The 16651-nt window shown below is 51.6% G+C and overlaps 1 protein-coding gene across 1 annotated transcript; it reads left to right on the plus strand.

Moving 5' to 3' along the window:
• The first annotated feature begins 821 nt into the window (after positions 1 to 821).
• Positions 822 to 12576, plus strand: TMEM98 (transmembrane protein 98). Its single transcript, XM_082679343.1, has 7 exons — positions 822 to 1086; positions 3145 to 3325; positions 4452 to 4583; positions 5643 to 5676; positions 7649 to 7764; positions 10399 to 10458; positions 11733 to 12576. Exons 2-7 carry the CDS (start codon positions 3195 to 3197, stop codon positions 11938 to 11940), a joined length of 681 nt encoding a protein of 226 aa, XP_082535469.1. The 5' UTR covers positions 822 to 1086; positions 3145 to 3194; the 3' UTR covers positions 11941 to 12576.
• The last annotated feature ends 4075 nt before the right edge of the window (positions 12577 to 16651 follow it).

Here is a 16651-nt window from a genome sequence, read left to right on the forward strand (position 1 = left end):
CTTTGGTACTTATGACCAGTACTGACCTGAGACTGGTTACCTGGGCCCCAGGCTTTAGTTGGTCCTGCTCTGGTCCTGTCTCTTCCTCACAGGGCTGGGAGCTCGAGCCAAGGGAGAATGACCATGATCCTTCTAGACCATGCTCCTGGTACTCTGGACACTGGAAATCCCTGCTCAAACGGCCCCCAGCCTGCTTCCAGGGGCTGTGTGGACCCCCATCCTTCCAAGGCAGCTGGCACCGCCGGTCGTGGGCATCTTCAGGCCTGAGGGGTGGCTCATTGCAGGGTGGAGGTTGTGTCCCTATGAATGCACTGTGAGTCCCCCTTTGGTATGGGATGGAGTAGGGTTTGAACGGAAGGGGCAGGACTGCCAACCAGGGTCCTGCATTCGTACTCTTGTCCCTGGCCAGGCAGTTGGTAGGGGTGGGCCTGCCTGTCACTGCCCAGCGTGGCTCACTGATTACCATTGACCCTGGGCCCAGCATTGCGTGCATCGTGGCATTTAACTAACTCAGGATGCTTACAAGCCGCAGTCCCTTTCACAGAGGAAGAAACCACGGTGCCGAGGAGTGAAATAAGTTGCCCACAAGCTAGTGAGTGGCAGAGCCAGGATTTGAACCAGACAGCAGGTAGCACAGCAGACTCGCTCCCGGTCCAGCCACCCTGTGGAGACGCCTGGCGCTCCCCACCCCCACTGGACGGCCAGACCCTCCGCGTCCCCCTCCCCCCTCCCCCCCCCCCCCCCCCCCCCCCCGCCCACGGCCCGGCCTCCGCGGGGACGCGGGAACCGCCTGTCGGGTCGCTGAGCCACAGCCTCACAGCTGCCCGGGCCTTCCGCGGCCCCAACCCCCGGCCGGCCCGGGGGCCTGGCGGTGACGGCGGCGCCTGGTAGCGGGGGATTTGGATGCTCGGCCGGCGGCTCCCCCCGCCCGCACCACCTCCGGGGGTTTGGCCGCCGGGACTTATCTCGTTGCCTTCCCGGCATGCCCCGCTCGCAGACGGCCGCCAGTCCCGCGCCCGGACTTTGCCATCGCGGGGGGCCCGGCCGCGGGAGCGCCCCGCCTGCGTCCCGGAGCCGCAGCCTCAGGTGGGTGAGCCCGGCGCGCCGCGGAGCTGGGAACCGGGGCTCCCCGCGGGCCGCCCCCGCCCCCAGCCGCTTTGGAGCCGGGTGCGCGGGGCGGGCGGGGGTGCGGGAGAGGAGGGGGAGGGGAGCCCGGCGCCCGCGAGGGGGAAAGGCGGAGCTGCGCGCCCCGGAGCCATCGAGCCCCGCGTGGCGCGAGCCGGGGCGCGTGGGAGTCCCTCCCTAGGTCCTGGGTATGGCGTGGGTGTTCTGGGTGGCCGCGCAGGGGAAAGGAGGGGGGTCTTGGGTCTGTTTTATCCTTGCGGATTTAGAACCCGCTAGAGGGAAACAGAAAAACTCATCCTGAAACTCACAGAGGAGAATACACAAAGAAAAAAGAAAACACACGAAGAAACACTCGTACAGACCGATCACGGAGGGAGACAGCAACAACTCACAGAAAAGCTCCTACACACTCAGGGAAACACACCCGAAACGCACAGGAAGACAGGAAACAAAGCGGGTGGTCTTGGAGACCTGGGGCAGGGGGAGGGGGAGGGGAAGGGAAACACCGAGAAAGCAAGAGAGGAGGGGAGGGGGGAAAGAGAAGGAGGGGTGGAGAGGAAAGCTGAGACAGGGAAAAATAAAGAGAGTGAGAAGTGAGAGAAGGAGTAAAGACAAAGGGCTAAAAGAGGTAGTCCTTTAGGAGGGCTAGTATAGAGAAACACATCTAGAGAAATGACGCAGGATCCCTCGCCCCCCCCCCCCAAACACAGAGATGCAGAGATGAAAAAGGTAGATCCCAGCCTTCTCACCCTGGGCAAGTGAACATCACGTGGGAGAGCAACTCTGTGAGTCCTCTGAGAAGGCTTCCTTGGCACTTTGTGCCAGTGAAGTCCCCCTGGAAAACTCCTACTCATCCTTCAAAACCCAGCTCAAGCATCACCTGCCCTGGGAGGAAAGCTTTCCTAGACAGTGGCATGTAAGCACTGGCACTCTGTTTTCTGTGTACTTCTGCATGTGACACAGGCACACGGAGTTGAAATGGTTTGTCTGCCCGTCTGCCTCTCCCCCCAGCTCCACAGGTTTTGGGGCCCATGTCTTACTTATCTCCAATCTCCAGAATCCAGTCCAGTGCTTGGTGCATAGTAAATGAACAATAAATACTTACTGAATGATGATCAGGAGCATTTGGACCCTCCAAGACATAGAACATAGCATTAAATCCAAACAGAGAAGATGTACTGTCCTGGAGTCAGAATTCTAGGTCAAAGCACCCTTTTTTGCAGGTGGAAAAATAAAAGCCCAGAGAGGGGAGAAGACTTGCTCAAAAGGACACAAGTAGGAGACCTGCAATGAAATAACATTGTGAATACATGCTTCCCTGAGATGCCATTGTTCCTCTAGCTTATGAGTTTAAGATAGGTGTGAAAGAAAGACCTAAATGAAAGCAGGCAGTGAATAGGCAACAAACACTTTAATACCAGTTGTAAGTTTCCAACGCTGAAACTCACAATCGAAACTTTCCCCAGAATTTTTAGAATCCTCTTTCCTCCTTAGAAAGGTCAAGGGAGCTGACCGTCCATCTCAGTTTGAGTGGATGGCTTTCTGCTTCCTGACTACATAAACTTGGACAAATTACATAACCTCTCTGGACCTCAGTTTTCTCAACTGTAAAATGGGGATACTGATACCCACCTCATAGGATCGTTAGAAGAGTGAACACATACCAAGTGCCTGGTACAGAGTAGACCCTCAGGAACTACAGTCCCACCCTTCTCCTTAGGTGGGTGTTCTTTCATGCGCCTGGGGCAGATGTGAAAACAACAGTGCTAGTGGCAATGTTTCCTTTTGTTCCAGGTTGAAAAGGCCATCCCCGTTTAATTGGGGAGCAAACGCTTTTAGTAAAGGAAAAGATCAAATTTGGGGCATGGGTCTTGATTCTGTTCAGGCCCTCAGGTCTCTCCAGGTGACTTCGGGGAAGCTAGCTGCCCTCCCCGTCAACCCGCCTACGGGGAGGATCCCCCCACCACACTACGTAGCGTTGCTTCTTTACCAGGCTGCTCTGCCCTTGTGTCTTTCCAGCTTCAGCCCATGCGGGGGATTGACCGGGACTGAGGCAGCCACCTGGAAGCATGGAGACCGTGGTGATTGTTGCCATAGGTGTGCTGGCCACCATCTTTCTGGCCTCATTTGCAGCCTTGGTGGTGGTTTGCAGGCAGCGCTACTGCCGGCCTCGAGATCTCCTGCAGCGCTATGATTCCAAGTGAGTGGCCCAGGGAGGGGAAGGAGGAGAGAGGGGCTGTGCCCTGGGGCCCCGACAAAAGAAAAAGAAGTTTGGTGCTGGGCAACTGTCGTTCAGCTTTTTACCTCTAAGATGGTACCCAAAGGCTGTCCTTCCCTATAGAGACCTCAGAGCTTAATAATGGTCCTCCAGCTCCCCCAGCATCCGGAGCCACCTCGGACTCTGTCTCTGAACATGTTCACCTAGCACAAATCTCTCCCAAACTGGCCACCTCACTTAGCATTTGGACAGGCCAAATCCCTTTCCAGCCAAACTCATAGGAACAGAAATCCAATGCCCACATTCCAGCCACACATCTAAGCAACAGACACTTGGGGCTGCGAAAGCCCAGCATAGGATCGCCTCTCTCTCTGCTCGGATTTCTTCATGTGAAACATACTTTTAAGCAAGATGCCGTTTTCAGTTTAGGGATATTTTAACTGATAGATCCCGAGGGACCCTGGCCACTAAACCCTTAGTTTCTCTTACCCCTCTATCTGAATCCTATCAGCATCTCTGTTGAGTGGTTAATAATTAGTCAATGCCCATTTGTATGACCCAGGAAAGCTCTGCCGTGGCGTCTCACGTTTTCAGGAACCCTGTTGTAAAGTACGAGGTATTTTTCCTTCGCCCGCTTCTCTAGTATAACTAGGAGGGGATGGGGCCGTGCCGGTGGGCCAAGGTCGCTCCCAGGAGTTGATTCTGCAGAACAGGTCAGTTTGAGTAACAGGAACTTTAGCTTCTCCATTAAAGGTAGGTGTGAAGGGCGAATAAGTTACAAACGGGTATGACTTTGTCCCCCAGGAGCAGCCCTGTCTAGTACATCTCTGTAATTCTTGTGGTCGTAGCCCTGCCTTTCTCTTAGTGGAGCCTCTTGTTCTGTCTCACTTTTCTTGTGTTTTCGTGCCCCTACTTCCTTGACTCACTGTCTAGCCATGTGCCCTGCCCACAGTGCAGTCCCAGTAGCCTCAGGTTTGGCTCCAGGGCAAGTCCCTGCTTTAACTTACTCCCTCCCTTTATCCTTTCGGGCGGATATGTGGGCCTCGATGAGGAGAGAGTCAGCAGCGGTCGTCCATCTTGAAACCACTTAGCTGGGCTTTCCTTCCAGGCCCATTGTGGACCTCATCGGCGCCATGGAGACCCAGTCTGAGCCCTCAGAGCTAGAACTGGACGATGTCGTCATCACCAACCCCCACATCGAGGCCATTCTGGAGAACGAAGACTGGATTGAAGATGCCTCGTAAGGCCTTGGGGACCGTTTGCTTTCCCGCAGCCGCCTGGGGATGACGACCCAGGCTCCTGGGTGCCCTCGCGTGGCCTCCTTTTCCAGAGCCCTCGACTGAGCGCCCAGGAGCGCTGTCACTGCACCGAGGAGCACTGTGTCATGTGCTGCTCTTTCCCCTGCCTTCACTGTGGAGGGAACTTAGAATATGACACCACGGTGTTTGTCCTTGCTCTCCCCATTTCGTAGACCTGAACACTGAGGCCCACAGATGTGAGGCAGAGTTATTCTAAAGTCACCCTGATGTGCTTGGGTTATCCTTGGGGCGCCTGTGAATTTGACCCTCAGGCTCCAGGGACGCTGCCTTTGTCTCCGGTGTCTCCCTCGGAGATCCCTCCACCCACCAGGGGGTGCTGTAGCTTGAGAAGAGTGTGCCGCTCCCTTTCCTGCCACTCAGCCGTTCATTCACTGGGCAGATGTTTACAGGTGTGATGTGCGGGCTCTGGGCCAGGCACTGCAGCTGTGGAACTGCGGTGGAGGCAGAATTCTACTAAAATACAGTATTTCAGAAATGATGGGGGGGGGTCTCTGTGCGCGGTGCAGCGGACACGCGGAGGAGGCGGCATCTAGAGCTGCCTGGCCGGAGGTGGGGCTGGATTTCGTGAAGGCTTTCCCAGAGTGGGTGCCTTTTGTCCTGGGTCCTTTTCTGGCCGCACCATGCGGCGTGCAGAACTTCCCCCACCAGGGATTGAACTCGTGCCCCCTGCAGTGGAAGTGCGGAGTCTTAACCACCGGACCGCCCAGGCTGAGGATACCGGGAAGGCTTCCCTGGGTGGAGGAAACAGTCTCAGAAGCTCAGAGCTCTAAAACAGCATGGTTGGGTGCGGGAGAGGAAAGGGAAAGATGGGACAGAAGGTGCCTCCCGGTTTAGCTCCTGGGCTTGTTCATTTAATCGCTGGGGCACCCCTGTTCTCAGGTGGTGTCCAGCTGTGCCCACTGGTCAGAACTGGATGAAGCACGGAGGTGGTGGCTGGAGGGAGGTGGGCCTGTACTGACATATGCTTCTTGTCTCCCCAGGGGTCTCATGTCCCACTGCATTGCCATCTTGAAGGTAATACTCTGCGGTTTCCCCAGGAGGATAAGGGGTGCTCACCAAAGCATCTGTGTCCACAGACTGTCCGAGGGGAAGGAACTTTGGGAAGAGTGCTGACCTGTGCAGGAGGCCCTTTTGTAACATGCCTGACAGTTGGAGTTTCTACTGTTCACTTCTGCTGCCCCTGGATGGTCTGTTCTGCTTTAGAATTCTCAAGGCCCTTTCCACCTGGTCCTCATACAGGCAGTCACTGACCACATTTTCACTGACCGTGGAGAAAGCTGTGTGCAGAATAGAGACTGTGTTTAGGGGAAGGCAGGGCTTCTCAGCTTCTCCGGGGCACTTTCTTTCATGAACAGAGAGCTCAGCCCTCCACAGCAAGTTGAGTTCTGTACTGGGGCTTCTGCAGTTACTAGAAAGTTCACCAGCCCTCTTTGACTGTGACAGTAGTCAGCCAAATGGGACAATCAGTGTTAAAAAAAAGCCAAACCGTGAGTACTTCAACTTGAAGGCAGACTTTTTCTTCTAATGCCTGCAGCCTCCAGGACAGGGTGGAGAGTTGCATCCAATTTGCATTTGGGGAAATTTTTATAGTTTGGGGTGATTTTTATAGTTTTGGCATTTGGTTTTCAATTCTTGCCTGACGCTCTCCTACTTAATAGGATAATAATAATATTGAAATGTTTGGCCAATGGCAAATATCGTTCATTTCAGTAACCTGGCGAACCACACATTTCTCTTTCTGTCTAGCGATTATTCAGGATTTCAAAAAAGACAGCTTTAAGTGTCATTCAGTACAAAATATTAAAAAGTCTTTCATCCCACCTCTCCTTCAGCTGTTCTCTTGGGGGACAAAGAAGAGCCTGGTGGGACATTGTTGTCCCAGAGTCCAGGCTTGTTATTGAATCCCAAGGATCTCTTGGGGGTATAGATGTGGTTACAGATGGAGATACACGGGTCTAATGTCTAGAACAATGACGCCATGTTACATCCCCCTTCTCCCAACCAGGATGTGTCCTGGCTCTGGGTTTTGTCCCCTGCCCTTGCCTATTGGAGGAGGGGGAATGAATGACAGCTGAGGTGTGGGTTAAATCAGCCAGAAGGTGTCTTACTGGATTGGACTCAGTGGTCCATCCTGAGCTCCTTAGATCAAAGGAGAGCCTCTCGTCTTCCTCTTGGGATCCCGAGGCCCTTTTGCTGGGCCACGTGCCCTTGAATCCCTGTGATGGGGCCTCGAGGGAAGGGCCTGGGCTCTCGCCTTGGTGGTTGTTGGGCTTCTTTCTCCCTCTCTTTTCCAGCCCCAAGTATAAGGCAAGTGATGGAACTTCTTTGCCAGGGCCTGAAGCACATCCAGGTTCTGACATCGGGGAGGTGCGAAAGTGGGGAGCAAAACTTTGGGGGCGGCCAGCATGGTTGGTGGACGATGAAAGAGGCCACGTGTCCTAGTCTTGCTGTTTTCCTGCTTTTTTTCCAAGGCCCTTTTATCATCATCTTGACAAACATGGGAAAATGTTACCCTAGAAAAGTGCTGAAATAAGTTCCACTTTTGGAGGATGTGCTTAAAGGGAACCGTTGCCCTTTTTCCATCCGTAGTTCTGAGGGTGCCCATGGCGATCTTTATCGCTTTGGAAGACGAAGCCAGGAGGTGAAGGAATCGAGAGAGAAAATAGGTTTTTGCCCTTAAGTGAGAAGGTGAAATTAGAGCACATGATTTTTCTTAGACAGATTATTTCAGCTCAGGCTTCTCTAAGCCGAAACCCTGACCCTGATCTGAGGTTCCCAGCCCTCCCTCCTCACCCGGCCGTGTCCTGGGGTTTGCCTCTTCCATCCCATTTCCTCTCATCTCTGTGTACTTTTCACTTCAATCTGTCCGTTAGGTTAGGGGGCTCAGCTGTGAGATGGGGGGCGTGTTTGGCTTTGTGGGGTTGGCAGAAGCCCTCGGGGGGAGCTGGGTCCCTCCTGATCACCTCTCTCCTCCCTGCTGTGGTAGATTTGTCACACTCTCACGGAAAAACTTGTTGCCATGACAATGGGCTCGGGGGCCAAGATGAAGACCTCAGCCAGTGTCAGTGACATCATCGTGGTGGCCAAGCGGATCAGCCCCAGGTGAGGTCCCCATACGCCTCGGGGGAGGGGGAGGGGAGGGGCCAGCAGCTGGGATGGGGGAAAGACCAGGCTCTCCTGAGACACTCCAGGGGCAACTTGAGTGGTTTATGTCCTACACATTCCCAGGGCACCCAGGAGGGTTTAGACGCTGGGAGGCTTTCAGGCTAAGGCGGTGTCAAACGGCTCCCCTCCCCTCCAGAGTGCCCCCTCCTGTAGGCTTTTTGGGAAATGCCAGCACATGACTAGTGCTGACTGGCTCCTTCTTCCTCGGTCCCATGCCAGCCAGGGCTGCTTTCCTTCCTTTTGCCACACCTTCTTCCTGGGCTCCGGACCAGCAAGCACATTTCCCACTGGTGCCCACACCCCTGTGTGCAGTGACCTCCTGGCTGGCGTCTGTACTGTAGACCAGCTCCTCGTCTCTGTGCTGTCACCCCCGGCCCCATCCAGGGCCCAGCCAGCAGCCTCCAGGACCGGGTGGGAGGTGAAGAGATCATTCAGATCTCCCAAATTCCAGGCTGTCTGCAGAATACCGTGTGGGAGGCAAGCAGCAGGATTGTAGTCAACAGCTCCACCCTCTCATTTGGGCTCGATCTGGTGAAGAAAATAAAGCCCTTCTCTTAGAGGGAAGGGTGGTACTAAGTTGGTGCTGCCATCTGGTGGCTGGCACGTGGATGTGCCTGAGTTGGGAGTTTTTCCGAGTTGAGGAAGTTCCAGGGGTCCTCGCTTTCCACGTTGCCGTGGCCTCGGGTAGATCACGAGGAACCAGCCCTTGGAGGGAACATGAAAGAGTTGGTACACTTGAACTCTGCCCAGGGAGTTCAGTGAGTTGAGAACGTGGGAGGGAGATAATCCCGAGGAGTTCCTGGCTTTCTCTGGCGCTACCCCGGGTGGGTGTGGCTACTTGAGTGGCATCAGCCTAGGTCGGCCCTTGGCCTGAAGACCCCGACCCAGGCTCTGGGCAGGCAGGCACCAGACCTTCCTCTGGCCTCCCATGATTGGTAGAGGCTGCACTGCTCATATCTGCTGGACCTTCGTCATGCTTCTTGTTACTTCTGAGAGCCATCCCAGGGGCCAGACGAATTCACGTGACCCCAGGTTACAAAGGCAGCATCGCCAGGAGGGCTCGGAGGAGCAAAGAGATTAAGATTTCTGCGTCCCAGTGAAGTCCTGGGTGGTCAGGATTAGCAGTGGTGCTAGAGCCAGGGTTTGGCATCGCTCAGAGGGCAGACCTCACCTGATGCTCACTGGCCCGTCCTACAGAGCACCTGGATTGCCTCCAGAATGATCCCTGCCATAAATCAGTCGGGGGCCTTGCTTTCTCCTTTTGCCCTCACACTTTCTCCTTCTGGCGGTTTTTTGTCTCCACTGTTTTTCTTGCTCCATTTATTCCATATAGTGTGTTGACAGCATGTTAGTTTCAAGAAGAGTGGCTTCAGCTGCAGGGCAGAGAAAGGGGCCGGCTAAGATGGGCACTGAGTGACCACACCTCTGTACTTCCGCACCAGCCCCTCAGTCCCAAGACAGGGACTTTCAAGGGCATCTGTTTTCAAGTGCCTTTGGGAATCAAACAATACATCGTTATTTTTTGCTTCTTGACTATCAGGTGGTCCAAGAGCAAGGATTTGGATGAAAACCTTGAACCATGTAAATGAGAATGAGTAGTAGCTCCTTCTAGAATTTGATTAAAAGAAAATTAACCATGAACTGTACCATGTGCTAAAAGAAATCCAGCGGAGTAGTTAGAACCCAAATTAAACTTGGAGGGTTAGTGTTCTGTATAACTACCTTTAACCATTTAAAATTAAACGTAAAAGTAACAAACACTTAAAAGTTACAACACTGCAGAAATAGAGTATCTGAAAAGTGAAGGACCCCCTAATTCCACCCCATCCTAATTCCTGGAGGCAATCACTGTTGACTGGTGAGTATTCCTCCAGACTGCCCCTGCCCACTGCATTTCACAGCTTTTGTTTATTCATTTTTATGCAAATGAGGTCAATTAGACTTTACATATTGTTTGGCAATATGCTATTTTAATGTAGTAGTGTATCTTTTTTTAAAAAAATAAATTTATTTATTTATTTTTGACTGCATTGGGTCTTCGTTGCTGTGCGCAGGATTTCTCTAGTTGCGGCGGGCCGGGGTTACTCTTGGTTGTGATGCGAGGGCTTCTCATTGCAGTGGCTTCTCTTGTTGCAGAGCATGGACTCTAGGTGTGCGGGCTTCAGTAGCTGTGGCACGCGGGCTCAGTAGTTGTGGCTCATGGGCTTAGTTGCTCTGCGACACGTGGGATCTTCCCGGACCAGGGCTCGAACCCGTGTCCCCTGCATTAGCAGGCGGATTCTTAACCACTGTGCCACCAGGGAAGTCCAAGTGTTGTCGTATATCTTGAACATCATTCCAGATGTGCGAACTTGTACTTTTTAGACCATTGGAGCTTAAACAAAACCAGAAGAAATATTCTCTAAACTGAATCTTAAGTCTTTCTGTTTAAGTCCCTGTCTGAGAATGCAGTTAAAGTCCCTAAAGACTGGGTCTGGAATATCAAAAGAGAACCATAGGGATAAGGAAAGAAAGGAAGGAGGAAAGGCCATAAGAAAAGCGAAATACTGAAAACCTTTTGCCTCCCCCCAGAGTGGACGATGTTGTGAAGTCAATGTACCCTCCATTGGACCCGAAGCTCCTGGATGCCCGGTGAGAGGGGTGGAGTGGGCGAGTGTCTTTTCATGCTGGGGGCTCCCGGTGTTATCAGATCTGTGAGGTCGGCTCTTCAGGTTGTGGAGGAGAGAGCTGTGTTGGTGGGTTCCCGAGGCTGCCTGGGCTTTGGGTAATGGTCAGCCAACCAGCGAACAAAGCCTGGCTGGATGCTGGAGGCCAGGGCTCTTCCTGAAACCCCAGAGGAGGAAGAGCCAGTCTTAGATGTTGAATTTTTGTGATTAAATGTCCACACAGGCCAAGTCCTATCTGCACGTTCCCTCCCTCCCACTTCCCCCATAGCTCTGTCTGCTCTTTGGGTGCCGGAAGCAGACATGCCTCAGCCGTGAGTGCCGCCCAGTGGGTCGCTGGTATGGGTGGTAGGCAGGAAATGAGAATGCAAGTGACAGGTCAGCTAAAGCTGTGCTCACCTTCCACAGGACGTACCCAGGAACCCCTGTCTCATGATCCTCCCCTAATACGCAAGTGTACTTAGGCTTTTGAGATTGTTATGTTCCTCTACCAGTTATAAACCCACTTAAAAAAAAATGTTTCTTTGTCTCTCAGATTTATATGACTGTTTCACAGGCCCACTGTGTAATAATTTCCAGACAGGCTGTGGGTCACGGCAATTCAGTTGGTCTCTCCGCCCCACTCCTATTACTGCCCAGCTGTGTTCATGGGCTAGTCATCTGTAATGCATTCCCAAATGCACTGTGCACACTCACTCTATAGAAGATATTCTGCACTGAATCTTTCAATATTGAAAAAAAAAAGCCTCCTCCTCAATTTAGTTTGCAATTAAATGATTTAGGATGCGGTAAACCAGCCCTGGGCCTCATTGATTCAGAATCATTAAGTGATGCCCAAGGTGGGGTATGAATATCCTGTCTTCAAGGGGGCAGCAGCTGGGGATGTGCTTATCCACTTGACTAGATCCAAATTGTCCCACAAAACCCTCTTCTGGGAGATGTTAATGGATGTGTTGCAGAAAGTGGGCTCCCAGTCTTAAATAAGTTAGTGAGACTCAGAGTATTACATTCTCCCCTTAGAGATTTATCACGTGCATCATCTGAGAAGGGCTTCAGTTACCTTTGTTTAACCCAGATGTTCCCAACTTTCTCTGAGCATCGAACCCTCTTTAAATTACATGCTCAGCAACCTCCTAAGGAAGGGACTCCAGCCTGGGGAACACCAGTCTAGACTCTATCCCTTTGGGCTTTGGGGCAAAGTCCCTTAGATCCTTCGGAACCTGATCCTGTTGTTTTTTCTAGGACAACTGCCCTGCTCCTGTCTGTCAGTCACCTGGTGCTGGTGACCAGGAACGCCTGCCACCTGACCGGGGGCCTGGATTGGATTGACCAGTCGCTGTCAGCTGCTGAGGAGCACTTGGAAGTCCTTCGAGAAGCAGCCCTGGCTTCAGAGCCAGATAAAGGTCTCCCAGGCCCTGAAGGCTTTCTGCAGGAGCAGTCGGCCATTTAGTGCCTACCAGCCAGCAGCTGGTCACAGGGCCAGCCTGCTGCCATGGCTGGGTGGCTCAGCTGTGCCTTCTACTTCTTCCTGTAGAGTTAGTTGTTCTTCACGGCTGGGGAGTTCAGCTGTGTGTGTGTAGTAAAGCAGTCGATGCCTCTGTTGTAGTTACAAGTGGTGGCTGGTGAGTGGCAGTCTAATCCCACAGTTAGGGGAGATGACAGTCACCATCTGTACAGCAGAGCTTTGAAAACTGGAGGACTGTAAGCTTTATTTAGCTCACCTAGTGTTTTCAAGAAAATCCAGCCACCATCTAAGAATCAGGAGGTTTCACATTAAATCAGAATGTCTGGTTTCTCTCGAACAATCAGAAGTTGAGGCAACTCTCATCTGCATTTTCCACAGAGGACAATCAATTGGAACTACGTAGGAGTTGCCTCTCTTGACAATACTTGTACTCTCTCACCTGGCCTGTTTCATTTATTTGTATTATCTGCCCAGTCCCTGAGGCATCTGGGTCCCTCCTTCTCTTTACAGGTTTGGGTTTGAAGGTGAGCAACGTAGAGTTGATCATTCCCTTTTTATCATTATGCCTGCAATTTTACCTAGCTACCACTAGGTGGAGAGTAAACATATACTTAGCTTTCCCTCAATTGTGTGATTGTGTAGTCAAATTCCGATGCACGGTGTGTGGTGGGACGTATTTGTCTGAGGACTGAGGGTGGAAGGAGAGAGGCTAAGAATCCCAAGGATGCCTTGTGTGTATGATTCAAAATAAGATATTCAGAGACCCTCCAGAGTTCAGGCAGAGGTGAAGATAACCACCATGAAGTATTTTTTCCACACTACCAGTGACATCCGTGAAAGATGGGTCCCCTTTCTTTTGGTATCTGCTTGTTTGGCAAGTACTGAAAGATGAGGGGCATTTTTGTGACTTGAGACCTTTGGGGGACCCAGAATCACAATTGTATAATCTAGACTGCATCCAAACTCTGTAATTTCCATCACAAGCATATAGCAACACCGGAAATACTTTTTTTCCTCCCAGGATCTCAGAGCCAACCTCATTCTTGGGAGAGGGCCCCCGCTTGGGGGCTGCCTTGGTTCATATCCTATGCTGTTAAGCATGTTTGGAGCTCCATGTCTGTTCCCATTTCATTTTCTGTGTCCTAATTCAAGTCAGCAAATCCCTCAGCCTGATTCTAGAGAACCAGAAACCTATGTTCCCAAGTCCAAGATTGGGGCCTTGTTTGTCATTGAGATGTGTCATCCATCCAATTTCATTCTCTCCTGAAAAGCAAGATGCTTCTCTCCAGCACAGTGCACACCAATTCCCACTTGGGGAGGTGGAGTCAGGAGAGGGAAGCTGGGGCTCAACTCTCATGGAAGGATAGAGGGATTCCTGAGGACAGGGGAGACACCTTACTGGATTGTCCACTCCCATCAGCCCTGAACACATGCTAGGTAACTTTCCTGTCCTGCTGGTGAGCTGTGAATGGGCAGTGTCCACAAAGTCACTGTGACTTTTCTATCTGTGGCCTCCACCAATAGCTATCCAGAGTCCTCCTGTTTTTGTCTTTTCCCTTCCCTTTCAATACCTGCTTTCATAAGCAGACTGGAAGGTTGCAGTGGCTGCCGTGGTTGTCAGTGTCCCTGCATTTTAACCTGGACCAGAGCCCTAAGCCAGAGAGAGCCCTTAATCTCTCAGATACCATCTACAAGGTGTGGGGTTAGAGGTGGAGAAGTTTCCCAGCACCACATCGCATCTCTGAACCCTGACAAGTCCTGGCCCACCTACTTCCTCAAGCTCTGAGATGCTGCCCTTTTAGTAGTGAGAAGAGGTGGCTGAAGACCTTGGAAGTATCTGCTAGGCTGCAGGATCTCTGATTCCACGGCTGTGTAGCCTTTCTTTTGTTTCCGGTGCAGGACAAATAAGTCTCTGGATCAGGTTGGTGTTGGTGACTGATGGTTGAGGTGGAAGCACTGTCTTTGGGGTGGGACTCTTCTAGCCCTTTGGGAGTTGGCTGAACTTGCCTCCTCATTTGGGAGGGACTGGTTGGCAAGCACTGGGGGTCCAGCCAGGTGTGGTTTCCCAGACGATGGACACATCCTGAGGCCCTGGTTCACTAGTGTCTGTGTGTATTGTCATAGATCTTCCATGATTTTCTTCCATGACCCCCACCTCCTCTCACCCTGGTGTAGGAGCATCAGACTCAAATTCTGAATGAAGAAGGAATTAGGGATAGGAACTGAGGGTGAAAAGAGCAAGATCTTTGAAGTCAGACAGAATTAGATTCAAATTTGGGCTCAGTCATTGACTGTGTGAGCTTGGACAAGTTTCTTAACCTCTCTGGTCCTTAGCTCTCTCACCTGTAAAATCAAGGCTGCTGCCTCATTGGGTTGGTATGTCAATCGCATGAAGCAGTGTGCGTGAAATGACCAATTGTGTACCTGGTACCGATTAGCCAATGTTAATACTTCTGTCTCCAAAGTGCCCCATGCCCTGATGCAGCTGCTCGAGATGGTGTCACCCCAGTTACCATGGCTCTGTCCAAGCTCTGTTCATGAGCTCTGGAACCAAATAGCCCCAATTCTGGAATCACTGGCCCAACCTTGTGCCCGCCCCACCCCAAATATGTTCACAACAGGAAGGCAATCAAAGCTCTTGGCCCCTTATCGGTGTTCCCAGGGTTGACTGCCCAAGCTCGCATTCCTCCAGAGCACAGCCCAGAGTCTCCTCCAGCTTGTGAAATCTCCCAGACAGAACACGTGTTCCTGGCATCCGACTTACCCTGGTGCTTACTCTGACCGCCACATTCCAGGAGTTCCTTCTCTTCAGAGACCCTTTCTACTCTGTGTGGCCACATGAGCCTGATCTTCAGGAAATGACTTACAGTTCAAAGTCCCCGAGTTGAGTTGTGACCTTGGACACTTTGGGAAAGTGTCAAATGAAGAATTTCCATCTATTTCCTCCTCCCTCTGTCCTCCTCTCCCTCCCTTCTCCTCTTCTCTCTCCCTCCACCCTTCTCTCCCACAAACAAGTACTGTTTACTTAGGCGGAAGCGTAGTGCTAGGTGCTGGGGATATGGAACCAAAGCCACAGTCCCTGGCCTTAAGAAGCAGAGACAAATGAGCAGTTGATTGAAACGTGACTGTGGCCAGTGCAATGAGGGAGGGATGCCTAGCCAGGGGCCCCCGAGCGGGCACGGGACAGGGAAAGGGCGGGATCGAGATAGGGAAGAAACCTGGGAAGAGCTGATGCCTGAGTGGAGACTTTGCACAGAGTGTTATCGAGGTGTTCCAGGCAGACTGGACCACGTGGGAAAAGTCCAGGGCCAAGAGAGCATGACTCATTTGAGAATTGCAGGTGATGGGGGAGGGCTGGAGGGTGGGCTGTGAGGGTGGGGTTGAACAGGTTGGCAGATCATGGAGGGTCTTAAGATGTTATATTAGGAAGTTGAAGCTTTATCCTGAGCATAATGGGGACCCTAGAAAAGGTTTAACTGGGGAATGATTTGGTCAGATTTGTAATTTAGATAGAGTCATTTACTTCATACCCTATGACGTTAGATGTCAAGACCCCTAAATGTGCCTGATGCCACTGAGCACGTGTTTCCCGCTGAGTCTGAGGGGCTCATGACTCAATCATGGTAGAAAGGCAGGGTGGGCAACTATTTAGGAGTGGAGGAAGAGAGGCTAGGCGTTAGGACAGGATGGGCCGGGATAATGTTGTAGTCGTGCTGCATCTGAACCTGGTAGGTAGTTACAGTGCCTTTGGATCAGAAATGCTGATGAGCAGTTTTGAGGATTTGCAACATCACTGGGTCCTTGCTGTCTCATTCTATCTGTATTTTATCATCCCCATTTTACAGATAAGGGAACCAAAGCCCAGAGAGACCAGTAACTTTCGTGGTGTTATTAAGAATGAGAGCAGGGGGAGTTCCCTGGTGGTCTAGTGGTTAGCTTTCAGCACTTTCACTGCCAGGACCTGGGTTCAGTCCCTGGCTGGGGAACTGAGATCCTACAAGCTGCGCAGCAAGGCCAGGGGAAAAAAAAAAAAAAAAAAAGAGCAGGAACTTCAACTCCCCACCTGATGTTCTTCACCACCACTCCTGCCTGCCTGGGTTCAGTGGATGGGGAACTCCACAATACAAAAGAAACAGCAGATCCCAGAGTCATTCTTTTCTAGTTCTAGTATTTTTCATTAAAAAATTGGTGGTCATGACCCACAGATTAATTTCATGGCCCACTAATCGGTTACAACCCACAAGATGATAGAACATGGGCACTAAAATGAGGGCTGGGGCGTGGCTGAGGTATTATCTCTCCATTCAAAATGGCTTAATTTTATCCTTTTTAAATAAAACATGCATTTACCAGAATAGTGGCAAGAAAAAAAATTCATGGTGCAAAATGGAATAATGAATTTATTACATGATTGATATTAGTTCAGGAGTCGTCTGTGGAGCACCTACATGGATTAAACCCTGGGGCACAGAAATGAATAAAAATGTAATGCCTCTCTTGAGACGCATATACTCTAAGGTAGAAAGAAACCCATAAAGAGTCATTTTTAATCTAATTCAGTAAGCACTGGGTAAGGGAACGTGTGTGTAATGAGAGCACGGAGCAGGGGCACCAACCCCAGGTTGCGAGAGTTTCCCGAAGGTGATGCTGTCTCAGAAGAATTGTGAAGGCGGAGTAGGTGTTACCTGGGAGAAGA

The sequence above is a fragment of the Grampus griseus genome, assembly GCF_964374135.1.
Source record: "Grampus griseus genome assembly, chromosome: 20".
Classification (NCBI taxonomy): Eukaryota; Metazoa; Chordata; class Mammalia; order Artiodactyla; family Delphinidae; genus Grampus; species Grampus griseus.